The sequence below is a fragment of the Neophocaena asiaeorientalis genome, unplaced genomic scaffold (genome assembly GCF_003031525.2).
Source record: "Neophocaena asiaeorientalis asiaeorientalis breed wild unplaced genomic scaffold, Neophocaena_asiaeorientalis_V1.1 scaffold55, whole genome shotgun sequence".
Lineage (NCBI taxonomy): Eukaryota > Metazoa > Chordata > Mammalia > Artiodactyla > Phocoenidae > Neophocaena > Neophocaena asiaeorientalis.
Window position 1 is genome coordinate 477,928 of NW_020175684.1, and position 21,382 is coordinate 499,309.

At 36.3% G+C, this 21,382-nt stretch overlaps 1 protein-coding gene across 2 annotated transcripts in view; it reads right to left on the minus strand.

Annotated features, from left to right (window-relative positions):
• Positions 1-78: 78 nt before the first annotated feature.
• The window catches only part of CUNH21orf91 (chromosome unknown C21orf91 homolog), a 29,229-nt gene continuing 7,925 nt past the window's right edge, over positions 79-21,382 (minus strand). The window contains exons 3-5 of one of the 2 annotated variants that reach the window (XM_024732033.1): positions 4,919-5,455; positions 3,831-3,893; positions 79-2,047 (exon numbers count right to left, since the gene is read on the minus strand). In XM_024732033.1, the coding sequence (XP_024587801.1) occupies positions 1,881-2,047; positions 3,831-3,893; positions 4,919-5,455 (767 nt within the window). In that variant the 3' untranslated portion in view covers positions 79-1,880. The remainder of the gene's footprint in view (positions 2,048-3,830; positions 3,894-4,918; positions 5,456-21,382) is intronic. The other variant, XM_024732032.1, reaches the window with a different exon arrangement.

A 21,382-nucleotide genomic window follows, 5' to 3' on the forward strand; every position in this document is an offset into this window, starting at 1 on the left:
TTTTTGTGGTACGCAGGCCTCTCACTGTTGTGGTCTCTCCCACTGCGGAGCACAGGCTCCGGACGCGCAGGCTCAGCGGCCATGGCTCACGGGCCCAGCTGCTCTGCGGCATGTGGGATCTTCCCGGACCGGGGCACGAACCCGTGCCCCCTGCATTGGTAGGCGGACTCTCAACCACTGTGCCACCAGGGAAGCCCCCACTCCCTGGATTTTAAATTCATTCTGGGTGACTCAAAGGATTGAGAGAAGTTGAAAACATCTTTCAAAAGCTCCCTCCGAAAAGCAGTTATGTCATATTTCAAAGAAAACAAAATCAGTGAGATATCAATTGATATCCTCAGGCAAATTTAACACATTTTAGCGTTACAAAAAGTTGTTTTCTACTAGATTGAGGTGTTTCTTTGCTTAGTCAAATACTCTTTGTGTTCAAGACTAAAATCTGACCCAAACCAGGGCAGGCTGCCAAATTTAAGGCAGAAGTTATTCATATCTTTATGCGTGAAACTGCCAAGTTAATGGGCTTTTATGTGGATTCTTTCAAGCAAAGGATCTTACCTCATAAATACATTCTAAGTACCAGTTGAAAACAGAATTTAGAGCCCATTTTAATTCTGCATTGGTTATAGCTTTTACTATATTATTTGAAAACTTATCTAGCTGTTTGAGACAAACTATTTGTTCAGAATTCTTTGGAAACATGATAGGCAATAAGAGTATCCTCTTAAAAACGGACTTTTTTTTTGAATTAGAGTTCTGTTTTTCTGTGACGAGCAATCTTCTCTTTTCCTTTAGATTGTAAAGTTTAGAAAATGCTTTCTTTGGGCACTACTTTCAGTGATGTTGATAACAGAATTTGGACAGTTGAAGGATTCTTGAACTTTTATCTTAAGTGGTACACAAAATGATTTTAATTTTTTTCAAAGATAGGACAACAATTTCATGACATATTATATTTGAAGATAGACATTACATTTGACTTGGAAGTGAGACTTGACTTAAATTCTGTCCAAATCTAACACATCAAAGTCATTAGAATGAAAGTAATAATGACGTAGAATAGGCTTTTACTTCTATGGAGACAAGCTGACATACAGAAACTAGATTAGCATTTTCTTCTTGGACTCATAACTGTTTCTGTTAGAAAAAAATAATGTCTTTTATTTTCCTGTATACTTGCTTTAAAAAGTTATTAATTCCTCTTTCATAAGAGTTATTAGAAGTCAAAACAATTCAACTAGATAGATTTCTATGCCAAAATACATTTATCTTTGGAAAATAAGATAACAGCTGTAAAAACATTATTAGAGAATAAAATGCAGTGATCTGAAATATGGGTAACATTCACACATGAAAGTGTAAATATAATATACAGAGCCATTCAAATACACATTTATAAACAGAATGAAAAGGTACCTAAAATACTATTTTTATATATAAAATTTTCATATTAAAATATTGCTCAATAAATAAGAGGTGATATTATGAATTCCATTTACCTCTTAAATGTTATCTTTAGTAGTTTAGACTAACCTAAGAACTTTAACCTTCTGTTGTTCTGACAGGTGAATTACATTAAACCATGTTTAACAAAGTCACACTCTAACAGTATATTTAAGTAGTCACATGTGGTAAAAGTTAGGGAGGGCTGTTTAGTAATTATGGGAAAAAAGATTTCCCAAATGAACCAAAATGATTAACCCTAGAAGACTAGAGTGTAATGATCTGCTTTATTTGACAAAGATGTTAAACACTGCCTTAAGTTTTGCAAATTTAATAACCATAAAATAATTGACCATAACTTTCTTCAACTTCTTCAAAGTGTGCATGCCCGGCAGGCCAAAAAAATGGCAGGCCATAGGAAGGACGTGTAAGTTTAGAGTTCAGTTGTTTATGGGTAGGTGTGACTTCATTCCCGTTCGTCCCATTTGCAGACACGGTAACTTGGAATAGTTCTTGAGAAGCTGTTCGATGGCAATGTGGCGGACATGGAGCTCTGAGGCCAAAGAATCTTTTTCTTGCACTTGGTGGGCTAACTCTTCAAAAACTTCTGTAAAGATTTAAAAAGTAGTTCCATTTTTAGTACACAGAAAGCTAATCTATGATTTATATTTCAAGTACTTTAATTAAAATGAATGCACTGGGCAAATGTTTGCAATGAAAGTAGTTTGAAACCAAGGAAACGGTTGTTTTGATCATCCTAGGAAGCTGTATGCTTTGCATAGCCAACTGGAATACTGTTTTTCTTTTCTCCATCAAATGAAACTTGAGAGTCAAGCAATGACTTAGAGATGCATAGCAGAAATGGCAGTTACAACTACCTCTGAGATACTTTTCTCAATCTGAACAGATAAACAGGTTCAATCAATTTCTAATATGACTTATGGACAGTAAAGTGCCCATTAATACCCAGGTCTGGAACCCCCCAAGAGGCTTTGGAATCAGACTACCGGAGTTTTGAATCCTTGTTCCGACTCTCATGAGTCTCAGGCAAGTAACTTAAACTATGTTTTGGTTTTTTTTTTTATAAATTTATTTATTTGTTTTTGGGTCCTCATTGCTGTGCGCAGGCTTTCTCTAGTTGCGGTGAGCGCTTCATTGCAGTGTTCGGGCTTCTCATTGCAGTGGCTTCTCGTTGCGGAGTGCGGCTCTAGGCGCACGGGCTTCAGTAGTTGTGGCTTGTGGGCTCAGTAGTTGTGGCTTGCGGGCTCTAGAGTGCAGGCTCAGTAGTTGTGGCGCACGGGCTTAGCTGCTCTGCGGCATGTGGGATCTTTCCGGACCAGGGCTCGAACCCATGTCCCCTGCAATGGCAGGTGGATTCTTAACCACTGTGCCACCAGGGAAGTCCTAAACTATGTTTTAATTTCTTCTTATATATAACCTCGATAATGAAAGTAAGCACTTCACAGGGTTATTGTTGAGTATTAAATAAGATCATACTTGTAAAGTACTTACCTCAGAATAAGTACTTGATAAATATAAGGTGCTATTATTATTATCTTATTATTCTGAGAGGGTGTGTGGTCAAGAAAGACTACTAGCTTTGGAGTTAAAGACAGGGGTTATAATCCTTAATCTGTTACTGACTGAAAGCATGATCTCTCTAAGCAACTAAAGCAACTGCAAGCAACTTAATGTCTTTGAAGCACAGTTAGTTTCCTCACCTAAATGGAAATCAATTGTAGGAAAAAAAAAAAAAGAAACAGTTGGGGAATTTGAACACTGTTTCAGCATCCTATTTGATGATGTTAACAAATTACTAGCCATTCTTTTTTAAAGATGTGATAGCCTAAAAAATGTTATTTTTTTGAGAAGATTCTACACTATTTACAGACAAAACAAAATGTTGTCTGGGATTTGTTTTAAAATAATCCATGCTGGAGGTAGGGGTGGGTCGAGGGGAATGGGTGCACGCAGAGATGAAGGAAAATTAGCTACGCTTTTGATTATAGTTGAAACTGGGAAAGATGGGTCAATGGTTCCACTATACTATTCTGATTACTTTTGTGTTTAGAAAATTTAATAATAATTAAGAAAAAACGGGGCCAACACCACCTGCCCTAAAAGAACTGCTAAGGAGCACACCTGCACAGTGCCTGGTACAACAGTAGGTAGTCAAAAACATGTTAGTAAGAGGTAGAGATTAAGTTGTCTCCGTTTTCACCTAAAAAAGAACCTATTTCACCTGCAGTTCATAAAGAATAATAAGAATTCTTTTTGCTCTGGAAACTCGAGCAGGTTCTAATCCCATAATTTAAATGCAGATGAAGCTAACAGGGGATTTTCTGTATCAAAATTTGCACATGTAAAAAGCACTGACACTGAGTCTTTACCCTGTATTTGTTGTCGGAGCTCTGCATTCAGTTGCTTTACCTCACCAAGAGTCATCGAATTCACTGAAACATGAAAACATATTCATTATTACCATGACAACCTGGGAAAAGAAGTTATCTACACCACCAACACAATATCCTATTTAAAAGAAATATTTGCACTTATCTTCCCACATAACATTCTGCAGGGCCCCAAGATTCATTCATTAACTCCTAAAGTGTTGAGTTTTCAAGTTCTGACCACAACCCACAGTAAGAAACATTTCACTCCCAGTCTACCTCCACCTGTAATAAAAGGTTCATTGAAAAACTCTTAGCATTAGGTCCAATGGATTCTGCTATTTCTCATTCTGTTTCAGTTTTTAAAAAGTGCTAGTCACTACCCATCAAGTTGATTTTGCTTAAGCACTACATGCTTCATGATGTGTAGCTTGAAAAACACTAAAGTGCTATGGAAATAGTTTGAAAAATCAATTTGTCTACCTAGCTATATAACCTTAGATAATTCATATGTAGAATCAAGGAGTTTTATAAAAATATACCCAAGCGCCCTTCTAGCTCTAAGATCATTTGATTTTAAGTCAATTAAAATTATCTTAGCTCCTATGAGTTTTTGAAGAAATAATATGCAGACTGAATGAGTCACTTTTTCCAAGTACACACATTACCTTTGGCCTTTAGTGAAATGTCAGATTTCTGCTTTTGAAATGCCACCCCCAATTAGTCTTGTAGGGATTAGCAATGTGCCAGTGTGTGTTTGTCAATGGTTGAGGCTGTACTTCTAAACTATATGAACCCTGAACTTTCCAATTCACAGTTGTTGATTCCATTCCGTTAATAATTTAAAATGGCAAAACAAATGATGGGCCTGCAGAATTCCAATGGTTTAGGACCTACTAAGGAATATTCCAAAGAAATGACGAAGAGTTTTAAGACATCTCATTTTTGCTAGGGTGAACCTGTCATTTAAATACTGTATTTACCAAATCTATAATATCACAGCAAAATTCTTGACACATCACATACATAAAACATATAAAACCCCAACAAAACTCCAACCTTTACCTTTTCTCCCTATTTTTACTTACATTCTTCTCTGCTGTAATGTGGATGCTGGGTATGGACATTAGCCTCTGGATTAGAGACTGTCTCTTCTTTTTTCTGTTCCTGGTTGTGACCATGAGGCCACAATTGACTACTGTGGCATAAAGTGGCACCTGAATCTTGTAACACAGCAAGCCCAAAGTCCGTATTTTCCCTCTGTTCCAATATTCTTTGTGTACAGTTTGAGAGGCCACCTGCATTTCCATCTATCCACTTTGCAGAATACTTTGGTACTTGGGAGTCAAACTGTGGGAGTAACTTTTTATCTGGCTTATGCCTGAAATTAAACAGGTGATGCTGGGGATTTTTAGAACATTCGGAATCTGAATCCAGATCCTTATTTTGTGCATACTGTACAATCCAGTTTATCTTCTTACTCAAAATGGTTTTAACTTCTTCATAAGTACTTTTTGAAAGCTTAGATCGAGGACAATCCTGGTTTGCAATCAAATGGTATTTTTCAAAGCAGTCTTTATGGCCCCTTAAAGATTTGGTGTGCAAGAGATTAGATTTTGGTATTCCTAAAGAAAAAAAAAAGAAACAGAAGACTTGAGACAGTTTTGTTTTTTATAAGGTGCATTAAGAAATACAAATCTTAGTAAAACACACTGATAATTTGTAAATCAGAGGAAAAATGCTGAAGAATATTGGTATTAATATAAAATACAGCCTAATAATTTATGCTTCAATTTATTCAGTAAATTCTGAATAGCAGAAATATTAAATTCTTATGAATAGTAAAGCCTTTCTAAGGGCTTAATGATTCAGTTTCAACCTCAGCCCAGAGGCATGTTGTTGCATAATATTAAAAAGTACTACTGAACCAGCAGTTTACATTTACAGAATCTTGGCCTTGATATTATAGTGCTTTCTTCACTAATCCTCCTGAAGTACACACTTGAAAAAAATTTCTATTATAGGCTCAATAAGAGAAATGCTTGATAATTTTTTTCCCAACAAAAAACACAGTAAATCATGAACTTATTAGTTATGTTTTTATCTGGGGAAAGATAAACCAGAACCAGAAAAATACACATTAATAAAAGCCTCAAAAAGTCGATGAACTGTTTATTTTTTTAAGAAAAGCATCTAAAATGTTTTCACGTTTGATACTTATTAAAACTTTATCAAGATAATTTTATCTCTAGAAGAAATGCATCACACACAATTATTACTCATATAGCAACACATTCAGTCTACCAAGATACAATAACCAGTATAATTCTTGAACCCACAAGTGTTCATTATGCACCATAAATAATGGAAATATTCATATTACATGTTTATGTTTCCCAACTTTTTAGTACAGCTTAAGCATACTATCTCAATTGTTTTTTAAAATACAGAATACCTTTTCAAATACACAACACACTTCCAAATATAGAATACATTCATACATTTTCATAAGTTCAAACCATTTAAGGTCAAACAGCAATGCTTTTATACTGAAGGTGAATAAGGGATGTGGAACTGAAAATTAATGCCTGCCAGAATTAAGCAGTCTAAATCTGCTTAGCTTTGAAAACAGAGTAAGTGGAGAGCCACTCAGGTGCTAGGTTAAAAAAAAAGTTTTAGCTGACTTCGTCAGAAAAAATTACATTCTGTATTCACCCCTTGTTTTAAAAATTGAAGTTGTAACAATTTTATTAACTGAACTGCAAACGCTGGCTAATACTAAGATAATGAAGTATTTGTGCTTTAATGGCATTAAATTAGGTATAAAATGGCTTGCGAATACTAATTTGTTCCAAAATGACAAAACATCAGCCAATGGTAGGTCCTGCTAAGACTGCCAAAACCAGTGCTAACTGGGCTGTCAGTTCCCTCACAAGTAAGCTATGGGGCACACCTCCTAAACACTAACAGTCTAAGCAGACGAGAGCCAACGACTCTCACCAGGTAAACTCAACTATCTCAGCCTTGTTTCTTCCACTGAGTGTAAAAACTGAACTTAAACAGAATTTCATACACGTTTTATTTACCCCTTTGGTACCTGTACTGCAACTGTGTGTGTATATTTTTTACCAGTTATTGTCTGGTTGGGTCAAATTTCCAGCAGAATTAAAATATTTAAGTGTAAAACCTCACAGCTGTATTTCAAAACCTGGTAAATTAACATAAAAAAGGAAGTTCACAAACCTTGATTAGAATAAAAATATTAAAAGTATTGTTATTATGCATGTTTCATATCATAAGACAAAAAGGTAGTTAGTATCAATTACAGACAAAATAAGAAATACCTCCATTCTGCTGTTTGATTCTAATACTTACTGCTAGGCAGAGAGAACCTGATAGCTTGCTTACTTTACTAACTTTGGAGGATTCATTAAAGAGCTTCCTTATTCTTTATAAACTCTCTTAGGGCTCACTGGCCTAAGATGAGGCAGACGGCTAGCCAATCCCTGAAACAGTAAACAGTCTCATTCTCACTCGGTCCACTGCCACAGCACTAATCATGTAGCAATGCTTTAGCTGAATCTGAACACTGTAAATTGTTTCTCCTTTACTATGTATGAAAGGAAGTCCTTCAGCATATAAAAAGGGTTCTAAACTAGGCTACAGAAAGGCATTATATTTTGCTTTTATATATATATATATATATTTTTTTTTTTGTGTGTGTGTGTGTGTGTGTGCATGTGTGGTACGCAGGCCTCTCACTGTTGTGGCCTCTCCCGTTGCAGAGCACAGGCTCCGGACGCGCAGGCTCAGCGGCCATGGCTCACAGGCCCAGCCGCTCCGCAGCATGTGGGATCTTCCCGAACCGGGGCACGAACCCGTGTCCCCTGCATTGGCAGGTGGACTCTCAACCAATGCGCCACTAGGGAAGCCCTTGTTTTTTCGGGTTTTTAAAATTTTATTTGGAATGTTCAGAAATTGTATTAAAAAAAGATAAAAAATTATATGAAACAAATTTCCTGATGTACTCCACAGCTTCAACAACGAATCAGTATGATGGATGTTTATTTGAAGACTAATGTGGGCTTTTAAAGATATTTTTACCCAACGTTGCTTCTTAGTAATTCATGTAATATAACTTTTTGTCCTCCAGAAATAGTTTTTTAACTTTTACTTAAATCCCCAAATGAATGCTTGGAACCCGGTAAGCACATGATTATATGCATATTGGTAATCTGCTGAGATAAACAGCAAGTCAGAGAACTACAATATTCAATTTAATGTGAAAATACATAAATGTAAAATAAATTTCTGATTCAGACACTCAGGTGAAAAATCCCCTATAAAAGACATAAAAAAAGTCATGTCAGGAAGAGTTCTGAATGTGGGAAATATTTCTACTTAGATGTCCCACAGGCTTCTGAAACTCACCCTGCCTAAATGACACTCCTCTTCCTCCATTTTCACCACCCAAACCCAATCTTCTTCCTGAGTCTGGTACCACCACCTGCTCAAGGAAGAAACCTGGGTGTCCTCCTTGACAGTTCTTCCCTGCACCCCCATCCCAGATGTTTTACTGTCCATCTTAACAGATTTTTTTCCCCCTGAAGTCTAGCAGTACAGCATATTAAATCCTCCTTCACTTCATTATTACTCCCACTACATTATCTGGGTCTTCCTCACCATCCCATCTAGTTCTCACTTCCTCTAAAGAAGCCTCTTCTAACCAGTAACATCTGAGTTAATCACACCAGACTGTACAGTTGCTTCTTCACTGGCCTTTATCCCCTGCTAGAAGGTAAGCTCTGTGAGAAAGGGGACCATCTGTTTTATATGCATCCTTATTGTCATAGTGCCTGGCACACAGCGAATACTCAAGGAAAATTAAATGAATAAAGGAAAGTTAAAATTATATTAAAAAACAAACCTAAAACTTATTACCAGTTATTATTTGAGGTCTACTGCCATGAAGTTTGGCCCATCCTAGCAAGGTAACTAGGATGTGCAATTAGGCCAGGCTCTCAGAAGTTAATTAAAGGCATCTTCCAGTAAAGTTACTCCTATGTTTATAGTTTAACGTGCCATTAGTCCCAAGAACTAATGAGTGGCACTGATACAGAAATGGCATTCCTGTGGCATCATTCAATCTGCCATACAAAATCAGGAACTTCTATTCAATTACATATTTTCATTAGAAATGTACATACAGTGAATATACAAGAAGGCTATTTTATGTAAACTGTAGCTCATTCATCCAGATCTGTACCTGTAACTTCTTTAGCTCACTAAAAATTTAAAACTTGAATCAGTTTTAAAGTTCAATTTGAAAATGTTTGTCTTATAAACATAGCTTAAAATATGCAGTAGCAGAAGAAACAAAAAATTTAATACACGGACTACTTCGTATACTTGAACAAATTACTTTTTAACCTAGAAAAGAATGTGAGTAGCCCACTTAATTTGTATCAGCAATATAGGTGTCATTGTATAAACTCCTGAAGTGATTTTGTTTTTTCCACTTCATCAGTTCGAATATAAGAGTAACAACCACTGCTATTATCAGAGATCCCAGTGAGTTTCCCAACTGACTTTACAATTTTAATTGCATTTACAAGTGTAAACCGCTCTGAGTACCATTTATTTCTTCAGCAGCTTTTGAAAGGGAATGAACCTAAATGCAATTAAATAAGTTCATACTTTTGAGAACCTGAGTTATAAGTAATTTCCAAACCAGTTCAACAAAAATTGCACTAAAACTTCCTTACTAATAAAAATTCTGAGGGCCAATATAATTGACACCTTAACTATCATAAAATCTTTAAAACATATCACAAAGATGTCCATGTAATGGTGTCTTGAGTTCATGATTATTAGAGAACCAAGACCTTACTTGGCAACTGTAATTGCTAATATTTTTTAGAAGTATGTACTAGTTTCTTCTGGATAGAGGCTGTTTAGAAATTTATATAGGCAGTACATTTCTTTTTTATTTATTTATTTATTTTTGGCTGTGTTGGGTCTTTGTTGCTGCGCGCGGGCTTTCTCTAGTTGCGGCGAGCGAGGGCTACTCTTCGTTGCGGTGCGTAGTCTTCTCATTGCGATGGCTTCCCTTGTTGCCAAGCACGGGCTCTAGGCACGTGGGCTTCAGCAGTTGTGGCACATGGGCTCAGCAGTTGTGGCTCATGGGCTCTAGAACACAGGCTCAGTAGTTGTGGCGCACTGGCTTAGTTGCTCCGCAGAATGTGGGATTTTCCCGTACCAGGGCTTGAACCTGTGTCCCCTGCATTGGCAGGTGGATTCTTAACCACTGTGCCACCAGGGAAGCCCCTAGGCAGTACATTTCTGTATGAACAGTGGTATTTTAAAAAGTTAAGCTGTTTCTATTCAATAGTTTTCTTTTTAAAGTCTTCCCACTTTCATTTCTGATTTTGTTACACCATTCTCACATACTTTGAAAACCCTCCCACTAACCCATCTGGCATGCTATCTCCATTTTTATTCTTTAAATTCCTCTTTAGGATCAATTTGCTTTAAGAAAACTCGGTTATACTCATAAAAGAGCAAGAGCCACTCAAATGTAGATCTTCCTGTCTACCTATCAGTGTCACCCTTTTAAAATAAAGATATTTCCATGCATATATTTAATATGCCTATTGTAGTAACATAATTTTTCCTCTCACAGGATGATACTCTCAATGGCACTAAAAAACAGCCACAAAACCCAAAACACTTAAGAGTTCTATGACGTGTCCCATTACCTTCTGCTTTTACCCCCAGCCTCTTGAAGATCTTATTTATGATTTGGTGGTAATTATGCAATCTTTCCCTGACGGTTCCCTAGCTGGTCCTGTCAAACAGTACCATCTCTCAGCCGACTCCACTGATGCTACATGCCTTTTATTTCACACGTTCTCAAATATCATATCATCTGACTGCCTTACACATATATACTCTCTGTCAAAGAGTATTACTCTCTGTCAAATTCCTTCTGAATTTGACTACTATATTTCATTTCTCAAAGGACTGGCTTCATATAATTTGGTATTCCATAGGTAGAGCAAATATAATACAACCAATAGTTGGATGTAAAGCTGTAATACATGTTACCACATCAGTAGGAGACTGGAAAGCTCTAAGGGAGTAAGCACTTCGACTTTTACTACAAACTTAAAAGAACCAGAATTAGAGAACTGGCAGTATTAGTTTTCCAAATGGTGGGTTTGTGTGGTCTTTCTTAATTTTTAAATAAGACAAGATAATTTAGTTATGATTTAAGTTCCAGGTTGTTAACAGGCCGTGAAGAAATTTTAAGCACACTGCCTTTAGACATGATCAACATTTGTGCAACAATTCACGCAGTACTGCTTCAAAATCTTTTTTATGGAGGCTCACATTTTGCCCAGAGTAAAGACTTTTCCAAGAATTAAGGTGTTTTCTTTTTATGATGATCTTATCTTGGTTGCTAGGAAAGGGAGAACAAGCACTGCATGTTTACATGTTGCCCATATTAAGCCATGTTTATGTACTTCTTTAAGTAACTGTTAACTGTAAAGATGGAGGGAGAGCTAAACTTCGTTGTACTAAGAATGAAAGGACTGAGCTGTTACGCCTTTGTTTTTGAGGATCAGGTTCCCATTTCTGATAAAAGGACTAGAGGAAAAGTTCTGTAAATAGAGGTGGCACATCCACAGCCTGAAGTCTGGATCCATACTGCAGCAAGTTTAGCCTACAAGTGTTTTTTTTTTTTTTTTTTTTTTTAAGATTCACGTACAATTTTCAATTTCTTGGTTTCTCTTAAAAACAAAACCAGAAGATCTGACAGCAACTGGCTAGTAATGAGAAGCAGCCACTGCCTGAACATTAGGTAAGTGCTCTCCAATTCAAACAGTCCTTATGCTTCCTTTCATGTGTGCAGGAACTTGTGACCTAGCAAGATCCGCAGCCATGTTGGTTAGTGACTCTCATACTATACTCAGGCTCTGTGATGACACAGGTCTGGATTGCTTCTGTGTAAATAATGGCTGTCCCAATGACGCTTTGATACCCAAAGCGACCAGGCTACTCTGCACTTGATGATCAAGCAGCAGCCAAGCCATGATTCAAGAAGAGTTATTACCATTATACCTACTGCTAGCCACGCAGTGGGAGGATGCTCAGATTGTCTATCCTGTCACTGACAAAAGGCAGATCAGTCCGAAGGTGGGAAGGCAAGGATGGATAGTTGGAGCACCTACTTCCTTCCTTAAACCCACAATAGGACAGGCTTCTACCTCTTGGAAAATTTTACCGGTTGTCCTATGTGCCTTAGTGAGTACTATGATAAACAGTGCTCCTTTCCCCACCCCCTCATGCCACCTACAGTCTGCCGTATTCAAATACCCAACATAGTGGATTACTGGCAACTGTACTAAGCCGATATACAGATGGGTTCAGCAACTTGCTTCTTCCACATTTTGAGAATCACTGCCTTAAAGAAAGACATACCAACAGGTGGTCTTTAGACAGCATATTTCTGCTTAGGAGATGTTTATGCCATTTTAAAAGTTTTGTGTGAGCTAAGAGGATTAAGCAGTTGTTCAAAGCAGCTTAATCCAATAAAGGAATTATAAGGGCAAATTTCAATCAGCAAAGTGTTCAGAGATGATGTTAAAAGATAAATCTCAACCTCAAATAACCAAGGTAGCCACAGTAGAACTGAGTTCTTTTATTGATGGATGTATAAACTGCAAATGAATTGTCAAAAAGAAAACCTTTCTCAGTGAATTTTACTTTTTCATTATAATGATTGGGAAATTGGGGAAACACACCTACATAACAACTGTTTATTAGTAACAGGGTACAAAAAAATAACAATCCACACTCAATTCTGCTCTCAAACTTAGCTACCTGTTTTAACGAGAAAGGTCCAATAGAACTCTCTGTGAAGATGGACACATTCTCAATCTGTGCTATGTAATAGGATAGCCACTAGCTACATGTGGCTATTGAGCCTTTGAAATGTAGCTAGTATGACTGAGGAACTAAAGTTTTAACTTTAATTTTAATTAACTTAAATTTAAATAACCAAATTGTGGTTAGGTTACCATATGGGACAGGGCAGCTTGTCCATAGGTAACTGATGAAGTGAAAGGGTACTTGGAAAAAAATATGAATGGAAGCTATCCATGTTCAGGATACTAAGCTCACAGCAGCACAGAATATAAAAAGCTAAAATTGTTTTTCTAGCCCATTAAAATATATTTAGACTATAATTTTTAAGTGGCACAAAGAATTAAAAGTTATATTATAAAAAAATTTTAAGTCAATAATCCAGTTGACCCAAGTAACCCTCTACTTGTTCCATTTTTCTCCTAAATAAAACTTCCCTAAAAATAGTCAAGGTTAAAAATATACACATTACCTAAACAAAAGACAGTCTGGAAAAAAGGCTTTCATAGTAACACTGGATGAAAGAGGATAAACCATTAAGACAAAGGAAATTTATGGGTTCAAAAGCCAGAAATGTGATAGCCATATGCACTCTGCCCTTCATCTCCTGAACTGCGTGCCATCTGCCCAGTTAAGGTTTTGACTGATTTATTTTCTTACAAATAAGAAAAACAAAATGAAAAGCTGTCCTGCAGCTATTTATAAAACATCTGTTTTCCATCTCAACTTCTCTGCTTATATTTGAATCACTATTCCTGAAATTCTAGTTGACTATTCCCTATATAAATGCTTTATAGCAATATCTATTAATTAGAGATTTACTAGCAAGTGAATTTGAAGGCATTTATAATTCAATTATACTATAGGTAGTAAATGGTAAAAATTAAGGCTGATGGGAAACAATCACTACAATTCACCAACCATTTGATTAGAAAAACTAAAGATTAAAAAAAGGTGATAACTGATGAATCATACTGCAAAATATTAAAAAAAATATTGTGACTGTGTATTATAATTGAAGCATAGCAATTCTAGAGTAAAAAGAACTTTGATTAGAACAAAGTGTTTGGAGAACTAGTGTACAATAAAATCATTCCATGATGAAACAAAGTTTTAAAAATTATGGTCCAATGCAATGCAACCTTTTACAAAAATATCAGCGTAGTAGAATTTTACCTATTGACACGAAAAAGATATTTCTGATATATTAAAAGACTGGTTATAAATAGTATATATAGCCTGATTTCATTTTTTAAACACAATTTACCACGCACACATGCATACTCTATGCAGAAAATAATTTAGAAAAACAACATACCAAAATTATTACGAGATTATTGGTAGATAGGTGGGATTATAATCTTAAAATTCTTCTTGCTTCCTGTCTTTTGATTTTTCTGTAATAGGCATAGTTTGCTTTTTTAATGGAAAAAAAGACTATTATGGGAGAAAAAAAATCTTTTCTCATTTTAAATAGTGAAAATTTAAAACATTAAAAAAAAAATGCCCATAAGGGAACATTTCGGTTTGGGAAAGGAAATGGTGTTCCTTAGTCCGAGACAAATTAGGTTTTGTACTGTATGTTCCAATGAACTAAGTAAAACAAAAAATTTACAGCTGAAATGGTAAAGATACACATACCTAAAATATCCCAATATTCTGAATATTTTTTCAAATTGAGAATTCCCTTAGGCTAACAATGTATCTATCAAAGGATAACCTTCAAATGCAAGAAGTCCCTCTCCCCCAAAGTAAGATTATAACGACAGTATAGTTTTATCTGGCAATCCTTGTTGGAGACCCGGAAGACTTCAAAGGGAATGAGGGAAAAAGACACTGATACATGAACAGAATTCATACTGTTGAAAGAAACTGTGGGGAAAGGATTGGCTGGGCAGCTCCTACATGAAGGAAATTACGGCAGCTAGAGCAGAAAAATCTACTGAAAGCCAAATCATAAGAAGGTAAACTCAGGATAAAGTCAAACCTCCTCAATGTACATAAAACAATGAATTATTTTGGCAACGGAGGAATTGTTCAATATACAAACAAATCATAGTAATCTTTCCAGTAGAATTTCATCTTTTCAGATGAGATGAAAACAAAACCCTTCTATATTTCAATTTAAATCAACACGAACATTTGCATCACATACTATATTTACCAAAGAGCTCCTATATTCATCATCTTTCTGTGATCCTCGCAGCAGCACTGTGAACACAGGCAACATCACCTCTATTTAATACATGTACTCCAAAAGTTAAGCAGTTGCATACTTGGAGGAAGAAGTCAATGGTTCAAAACAGAGGGAACTAGATAAACAAAAGTGTGGAAGTGAGAATGAAATGGAGGAAAAGAGAGGAAGGGAGAGAGAGCGTGCACAAATGACTGGCTTGTAGAGTGCCTTTGGAAGGGTAATGAAAGATCAAGGTAGCCAGTTAAGCAGATACCTGGTCATGAAATGTCCTACGTGTCATGTTAGGGAGTTAACAGCCTAACCAGATGAAAATAGTAAGGAATCAAAGAGTTCTAAGAAAATGAACAGCATGCTCAGATTTGCATTTTAAAGACCTTTCTGGTGATACTGAGAGAGAACTAGGGGTGTGCGGTAGCGATGGGGAAAGGGGGATAAAGTCTATGAAACTGATTAAGTGGGTCTTGAAGTAGTATTGGTAAGAAGGAATAAAGGCCTGGTCAAAGGTATAGCAGTGGGAATGAAAAGTCAGGAACTTTTGGGGAGAATCAACAGGACTCGGGGACAGACTGCATACTGCAAGGCCACAGGCCAATTTGCCTTTGAGAACTGAAAAGCCATCCCTGCCAGGGTGCATGGCTTGAAAAGCAGAGCTTAGGTAAGATTTCAGCCATAATTCCTCACTGTATCTACACAACTTTATGTGGACAGTCCTGAAGAAACTGGAACCATTCATTTGCTAAGGGCAGTTTTTCAAAGTTTGGTCCTGAAACCACCTGCATAAGAGTCAGCTGGGATTCTTATTAAAATGCAAATTCCTAGACTCAACTGTAGACCTACTGAAACAAAATATCTCAACTGCAGACCTACTGAAACAAAATTTCTGGGGTATAGGGCCTGGAATTCCATGTGAACTGAAGATGAAGGAAATAAAAATGCATGTGTATATGGAAATAAGGAGAGAAATTTAGTTTGAGAAACGTAAATTGAAGACGGCTGTAGAATATCTAAATGGAGAGGTCCAGCAGGTGGTTGGATATATATTGATAAGTCTGGTACTTAAAAGACAGATTTGGCCTGTGATATGTTTGTGGAGTTCCATTAGCTTACAGAGGTACAGCTGAAGCCAATGCAGTGAAAGAAATAGATGAGTGTGATATGAGAAAAAAAGAAAGACAAGGACAGAATTCAATGAAACACTAGTATTTCAGGGACCTGTAATAAGCAGTGACCCTAGGAAGAAAAAAGGGCAGAAATAAGAGGCCCGAGATATTTTATCACAGAACCCAGGGAGCTGTTTCAAAAAAGAGGGAAATGTTAAATGTCAGATTTTGAAAACGGCAGGAACATGAACCTATTTATTGTGTTGATAACTAGGAAGTCACTGATGAAAGCATAGGAAGTATGCCAGTTACAGGGGCACGGAAGATTAAGTTGGGAGGAGAGACAGAGGGAGACAATGAATGAACACTGCTCTTTCAAGAACTATGGCTTAAGGGAAAGAGAGGAAAGCTTTTTCCCTTGATTTTTTCTTTTTTTTAAACATGGGCGACATGAGCATTTCTGCCATTCTAATCATCTTTTTGGTCAATCTGCCAGGTTACGACGGAGAAGATAACTGTAGGTAGGCAGGATGATGTGTCAATATACGATAAAACAAATGAAGGAGAGGATAAATAAATGAATGAAGAGTGGGTGGTAGAAAAGAGAGACAGAATGTAAGAAGCATGAAATTAAATTGTTCTGTAATTAGTCTCTACCGAGAATTGTGATATTTTCTTTCTGCAGATACTTACGACTGCTATTTCATTTGGTTAGTAAATACACTGGTAATCTAAGGCTGAGTTTTATGGAGAACTGTCTGATTTACTATATAGGAATTATATTTTATTATATTGTATTTATTCTACTTTGTAGTAGAAATATAGCCAAAATGTTGATTGACATTGAATTGAAACTTGATTGTTGATATATTGAAATTATTCTGGTGAGATTTGGTTAAGATTATAAAAGATACTTTAATACTAAATAACAAATGTGCTCAGGGCAAATACTGCGAACAGTGTTAGTGAGGAAGTAGTAAGAATACAAAACCTTTAAAATCTTTCCCAACACTTAAAGATACTAAAGATCCTCTTTAATATTTGAAGATAAAAATATAGAAGTATGAATAAAAGAGGACTTCATGTTAATTTTGAAACAATTCCCCTCCAACAACACCAAACTTCAACATGTGAACTGTTTTCAAAACAGACTAGGGGGCTTCCCTGGTGGTGCAGTGGTTAAGAATCTGCCTGCCAACTCAGGGGACGTGGGTTCAGGCCCTGGTCCGGGAGGATCCCACATGCCGTGGAGCGACTGAGCCCATGAGCCACGGCTACTGAGCCTGCGCTCTAGAGCCCGCAAGCCACAACTAGAGAAAACTTGCACACAGCAACGAAGACCCAACGCAGCCAAAAATAAATAAATAAAAATTTAAAAAAAAAGACTAGGAATTATCATTCACTAAATTCATTGTAGATATTATTCCACCAGTTATCATGAGTTTTAGATATTAAAGATGTCATTTAAGTATACCTGTATAACACTTTAGAGGCTGGAAGGCGTTTTTACTGTCTATTAATTTTAATCTCCACATTATATAGGAAAAAAACACTAACTGAATTTTAAATAAGGTAATACATGGAAAAATGTATCAGCGATTGAATTTATTCTTAATAAAAGGCAAATAATCCTATATCGCCTTCCAATGTACCATATAACTTATTCTAATGTCTTTTCCGTCCTCTCTTGTAAGCTTCACAAGTTTATGTTTGTTTTGTTAACTGCCTTATCCTTAGCTACCAGAACAATTTCTGGCACACAGCAGTTGCTCAATTAATATTTACTTAATCAATGTGTATAAAAATTGCTATGAACATAGCTTTAACTCTGAGATTCAGATTTTGATGGGTACACGCAAACCATTATTTTGCCTTACTGTTTTACAGTTGCGACAGTAATGCCAAAAAGCTAACAGAAATAGATACACTAGTTTAAATTTTTTTGTAAATAAACAGACACTGTCCCCCTTTATTACAAACTATAAATCCAAGGCTCAGTGTTTAATGGGTTTATTCCCCTTATCTAAACCCTAATGTGTGCCAAACTGGATTAGAATAATTTAAATCCACTCTAACTAGAACTATAGTTGATAACATTTTGATAATTCTGCAATGTTACTTAGACACTTTGATTTCAATCATTTATACATTTTGCACGTAACACCTTATCTGAAATTCAGAATGTTAATATCCTTTATAATGTGGAGATTAAATTAAGATGCTGTAAAAGCACCTTTGAACATCTACAGTGCCTTATAAAGTTATGTTGTCTTACCACCTGTTTCTTCTCTCTCTTTCTGGAAAAGTGTTCCAGGCGACTACCGGGGCAGATGAGCAAAAAAAGGGAGACAGCGTGCAATTCCAGGACTGGTGTTAATCTTTTCACTGTTGTTTGCACCGTCTGCCTCCACTTACTTAGAACCCTATTCCCTCTTCAGAGGAAGACTAATCAGGATAAGTATGTTAGCCTCTATTACTTGAATGGTTAGAAGGACAGAGAGCAGTGTTAGAAGAATTGCCTCATAACCAGCTGCCACCTGTATGATTCTGTAGCAAATGTCAGTGTGCAGCTCAACTTCCTTGTCCCTTCTAGGCAGGGACTAGCAAGACTGTCATGTGTGCGTCTCTTCTTCCTAGTTCTTTCCTCCTCTCTGATAATCATCAATCTAATCCAAGAGTTCTAAAATACCACATTTTCTTAACAGACTATTTAGATTATAATCTATATGGAGATTCCATCATCCCACTCTCTTAGGTCATGAGAAATGTCTATTTTTGGATATTCCACCAAATGTGTATTAATCAAATAATATCATAGGTAGAAGTAACTTTTAAAAAGCAAGCATTTCTTGGGACCCAAATTTTGTTCCTTGCTTGAACATTCACATTTGTGTAATTCATCTGTAACTTTGCCTGAAAGTTACTTAATATCTCCTAGATTCTTAAGAGTTCATGTAATTTTTTTTGGAAGGAGAAATGATTTAGGCACTTGGACTTTTTGGCATCAGATACCTTAGGTTTGGACTTCCAAGCTGTGTGATTTTGGACTAGTTTCCCAGACTCTTTACTCATTTCCCTCATTCATCAAATTGGGATAAGCTAGCACCTAGCTCATATAGTTGTATTAAGAACGAAATGATGCATGTAACACAGAATACCTGACAAACAATACTATTATTTAGGTAAGTCACTTACCTAAAAGTGTAAATCCCTTAAGTATCTGACAGTTGGACTAGCTTCTCCCAACTAGAGAGTGATTATTTCACTTCTTCTAGAGTAGAGACAGAAACTTATCTTTGTCTTCTTTCTTCACAGGCATTATTTTGCATGCAACAGAAAAATTACTCTTTATTTCTGGGCAGCTAATTTCTCTTTATAAACTCTCTAGTAACAGTTATTCAAATTATTTCAACCATGAAAAGTACATCCCTTTTCTGAGAATAGATATTAATATTTTTGACCTAAGTATTAAAAGATTTTCAATCTAGATTTAATTTGTTTCCGTATAACTCATAAAACATTTCTTTTCATCTTTGTCAACACACTGGAAGGAATGAATTATGAATTTGAATCAGAATGTCATTTTTATCTATTTTAACAAATCCTTTATCATTATGATGTTTCTATTAATAAGATATTCTGGGTTGTATATTGTTTCTTTGTTTTCAACTTAAAATCACTGATTTAAAGAACATACTTTTATTATTACTAATTTAAAAAGTACTCTGGATCATCAAATACCTTGGGGGTCATCATTATGAGCAAACATCACTATGCTGAGGTGTTCTGAATAACAAGAGTTGTAGTGTGTAAATGAATGTAGAAACTCCCACTCTAAACACAGCTCTGTTTAAGACTTCTTGCTCTGTGTTTGGAGAAAAATACTATGTCTGTTTTCTACCTTCCTGATTGAAAAAGATAACCATATATCACTCTTAGTATTATTTGCTACATTTTTCTTTTGAATATGATACAAAGTTCTTCTATTAGTAAAATTTGTAAAACTTTTCAGAGACTCCAGAAAGGTCTCAGGCAATTCTGTGAAAGGGCAGAAAAATAGCAGAAGAGTTTCACTGTGGGCCAGTTTAAGGGAAAAATATAAAAAAAGACAGTTCTCTCAAGTCTCCTTTAGACTGATTCACTGATCAATCACATACTCATTCATAACTTCTTGCCAGTCCTTGTACTACTGTTGATTATATACTAGTAAATAAAAGACTCTAATCCATGTCTTTACGCAATTAGAAATGGGGGAGGGGTGGCGCATTAAACAAACACATAAGCAAATAGTTACAACAACAAATTATAGCAAGTGCCATGAAGGAAAGGGCGCTATGAGGACAAGCAGGTTGGGGCTGACAGCGGTGGCAGGGGCAGAGGAAGAAGTGCTAGGGCAGGGAAGACCACTTTGAGAAGTGCCTTTCCAAGCGCCAGGGCAGGCAGGTTCTTTCTTGCGGCGCTGCCTTGCACGCATTTTCGCCAGGCATGTAAGTCCGTACCTTCTCCACAGTGCGCTTCCAACCCCAACACTTCTGATCGCAGGGGTGGAGGGGAATTCACTTATTTATTTACTCATTCATTTTGAAAGGAGATACACGTGGTACAGGAATAATAGTTTAACTTTAGACATGTAGTTGGAAGTACTTATGGGCTATACAAGTGAAGATGTCTACAAACTAGTTGCATATATAGATGTGTAGCTTGGGGGTGGGGAGAAAGAGGTAGGAGGAGATCTGCTACATGTCAGCGCATAAAAGGCCATGAAAGCCCAGAGTGACGATGGAAGGTCTAGGACAGAGCATGCCAACATAAAAAACAACAACAACAAAAAATACACTACAAAGATTATCAGGACTAATCAGAGGCATTAGGAAAACCAATAAGTGAATGCCATCAACATAGCAGGGCTGGTCTGCAATTTAAAACTTAAAATATGGCAAAGGTCAATATCCATTTCTCACAATGGTTACAACTACTCTGACACCAGAGACCTGATCTGAATCCCTTCTGTGTCAATTACTATCTATATGACTTCAGGGTAACTTTATTTGACCTCAGAACCTTCATTTTGCCACATATAATTGAGGATACTACTATTTATCTCTTAGTCCTGATGAGAGACCTCTATAAACATTAGCTGCAATAAACGCTCCATTATGCTTAAAAATCAGTTGGTAAAGTAAGGGTGTACAACCACCCTAGTCACTTCTACAAGCATTTTAGCCATATACTGTATCACTAAATAGGAGCAAATAAATATTAATCATTTCCTATTTAAAACGTACATGGGCATATACCTGTAGCTGAACTGACAGAATAGTCACACA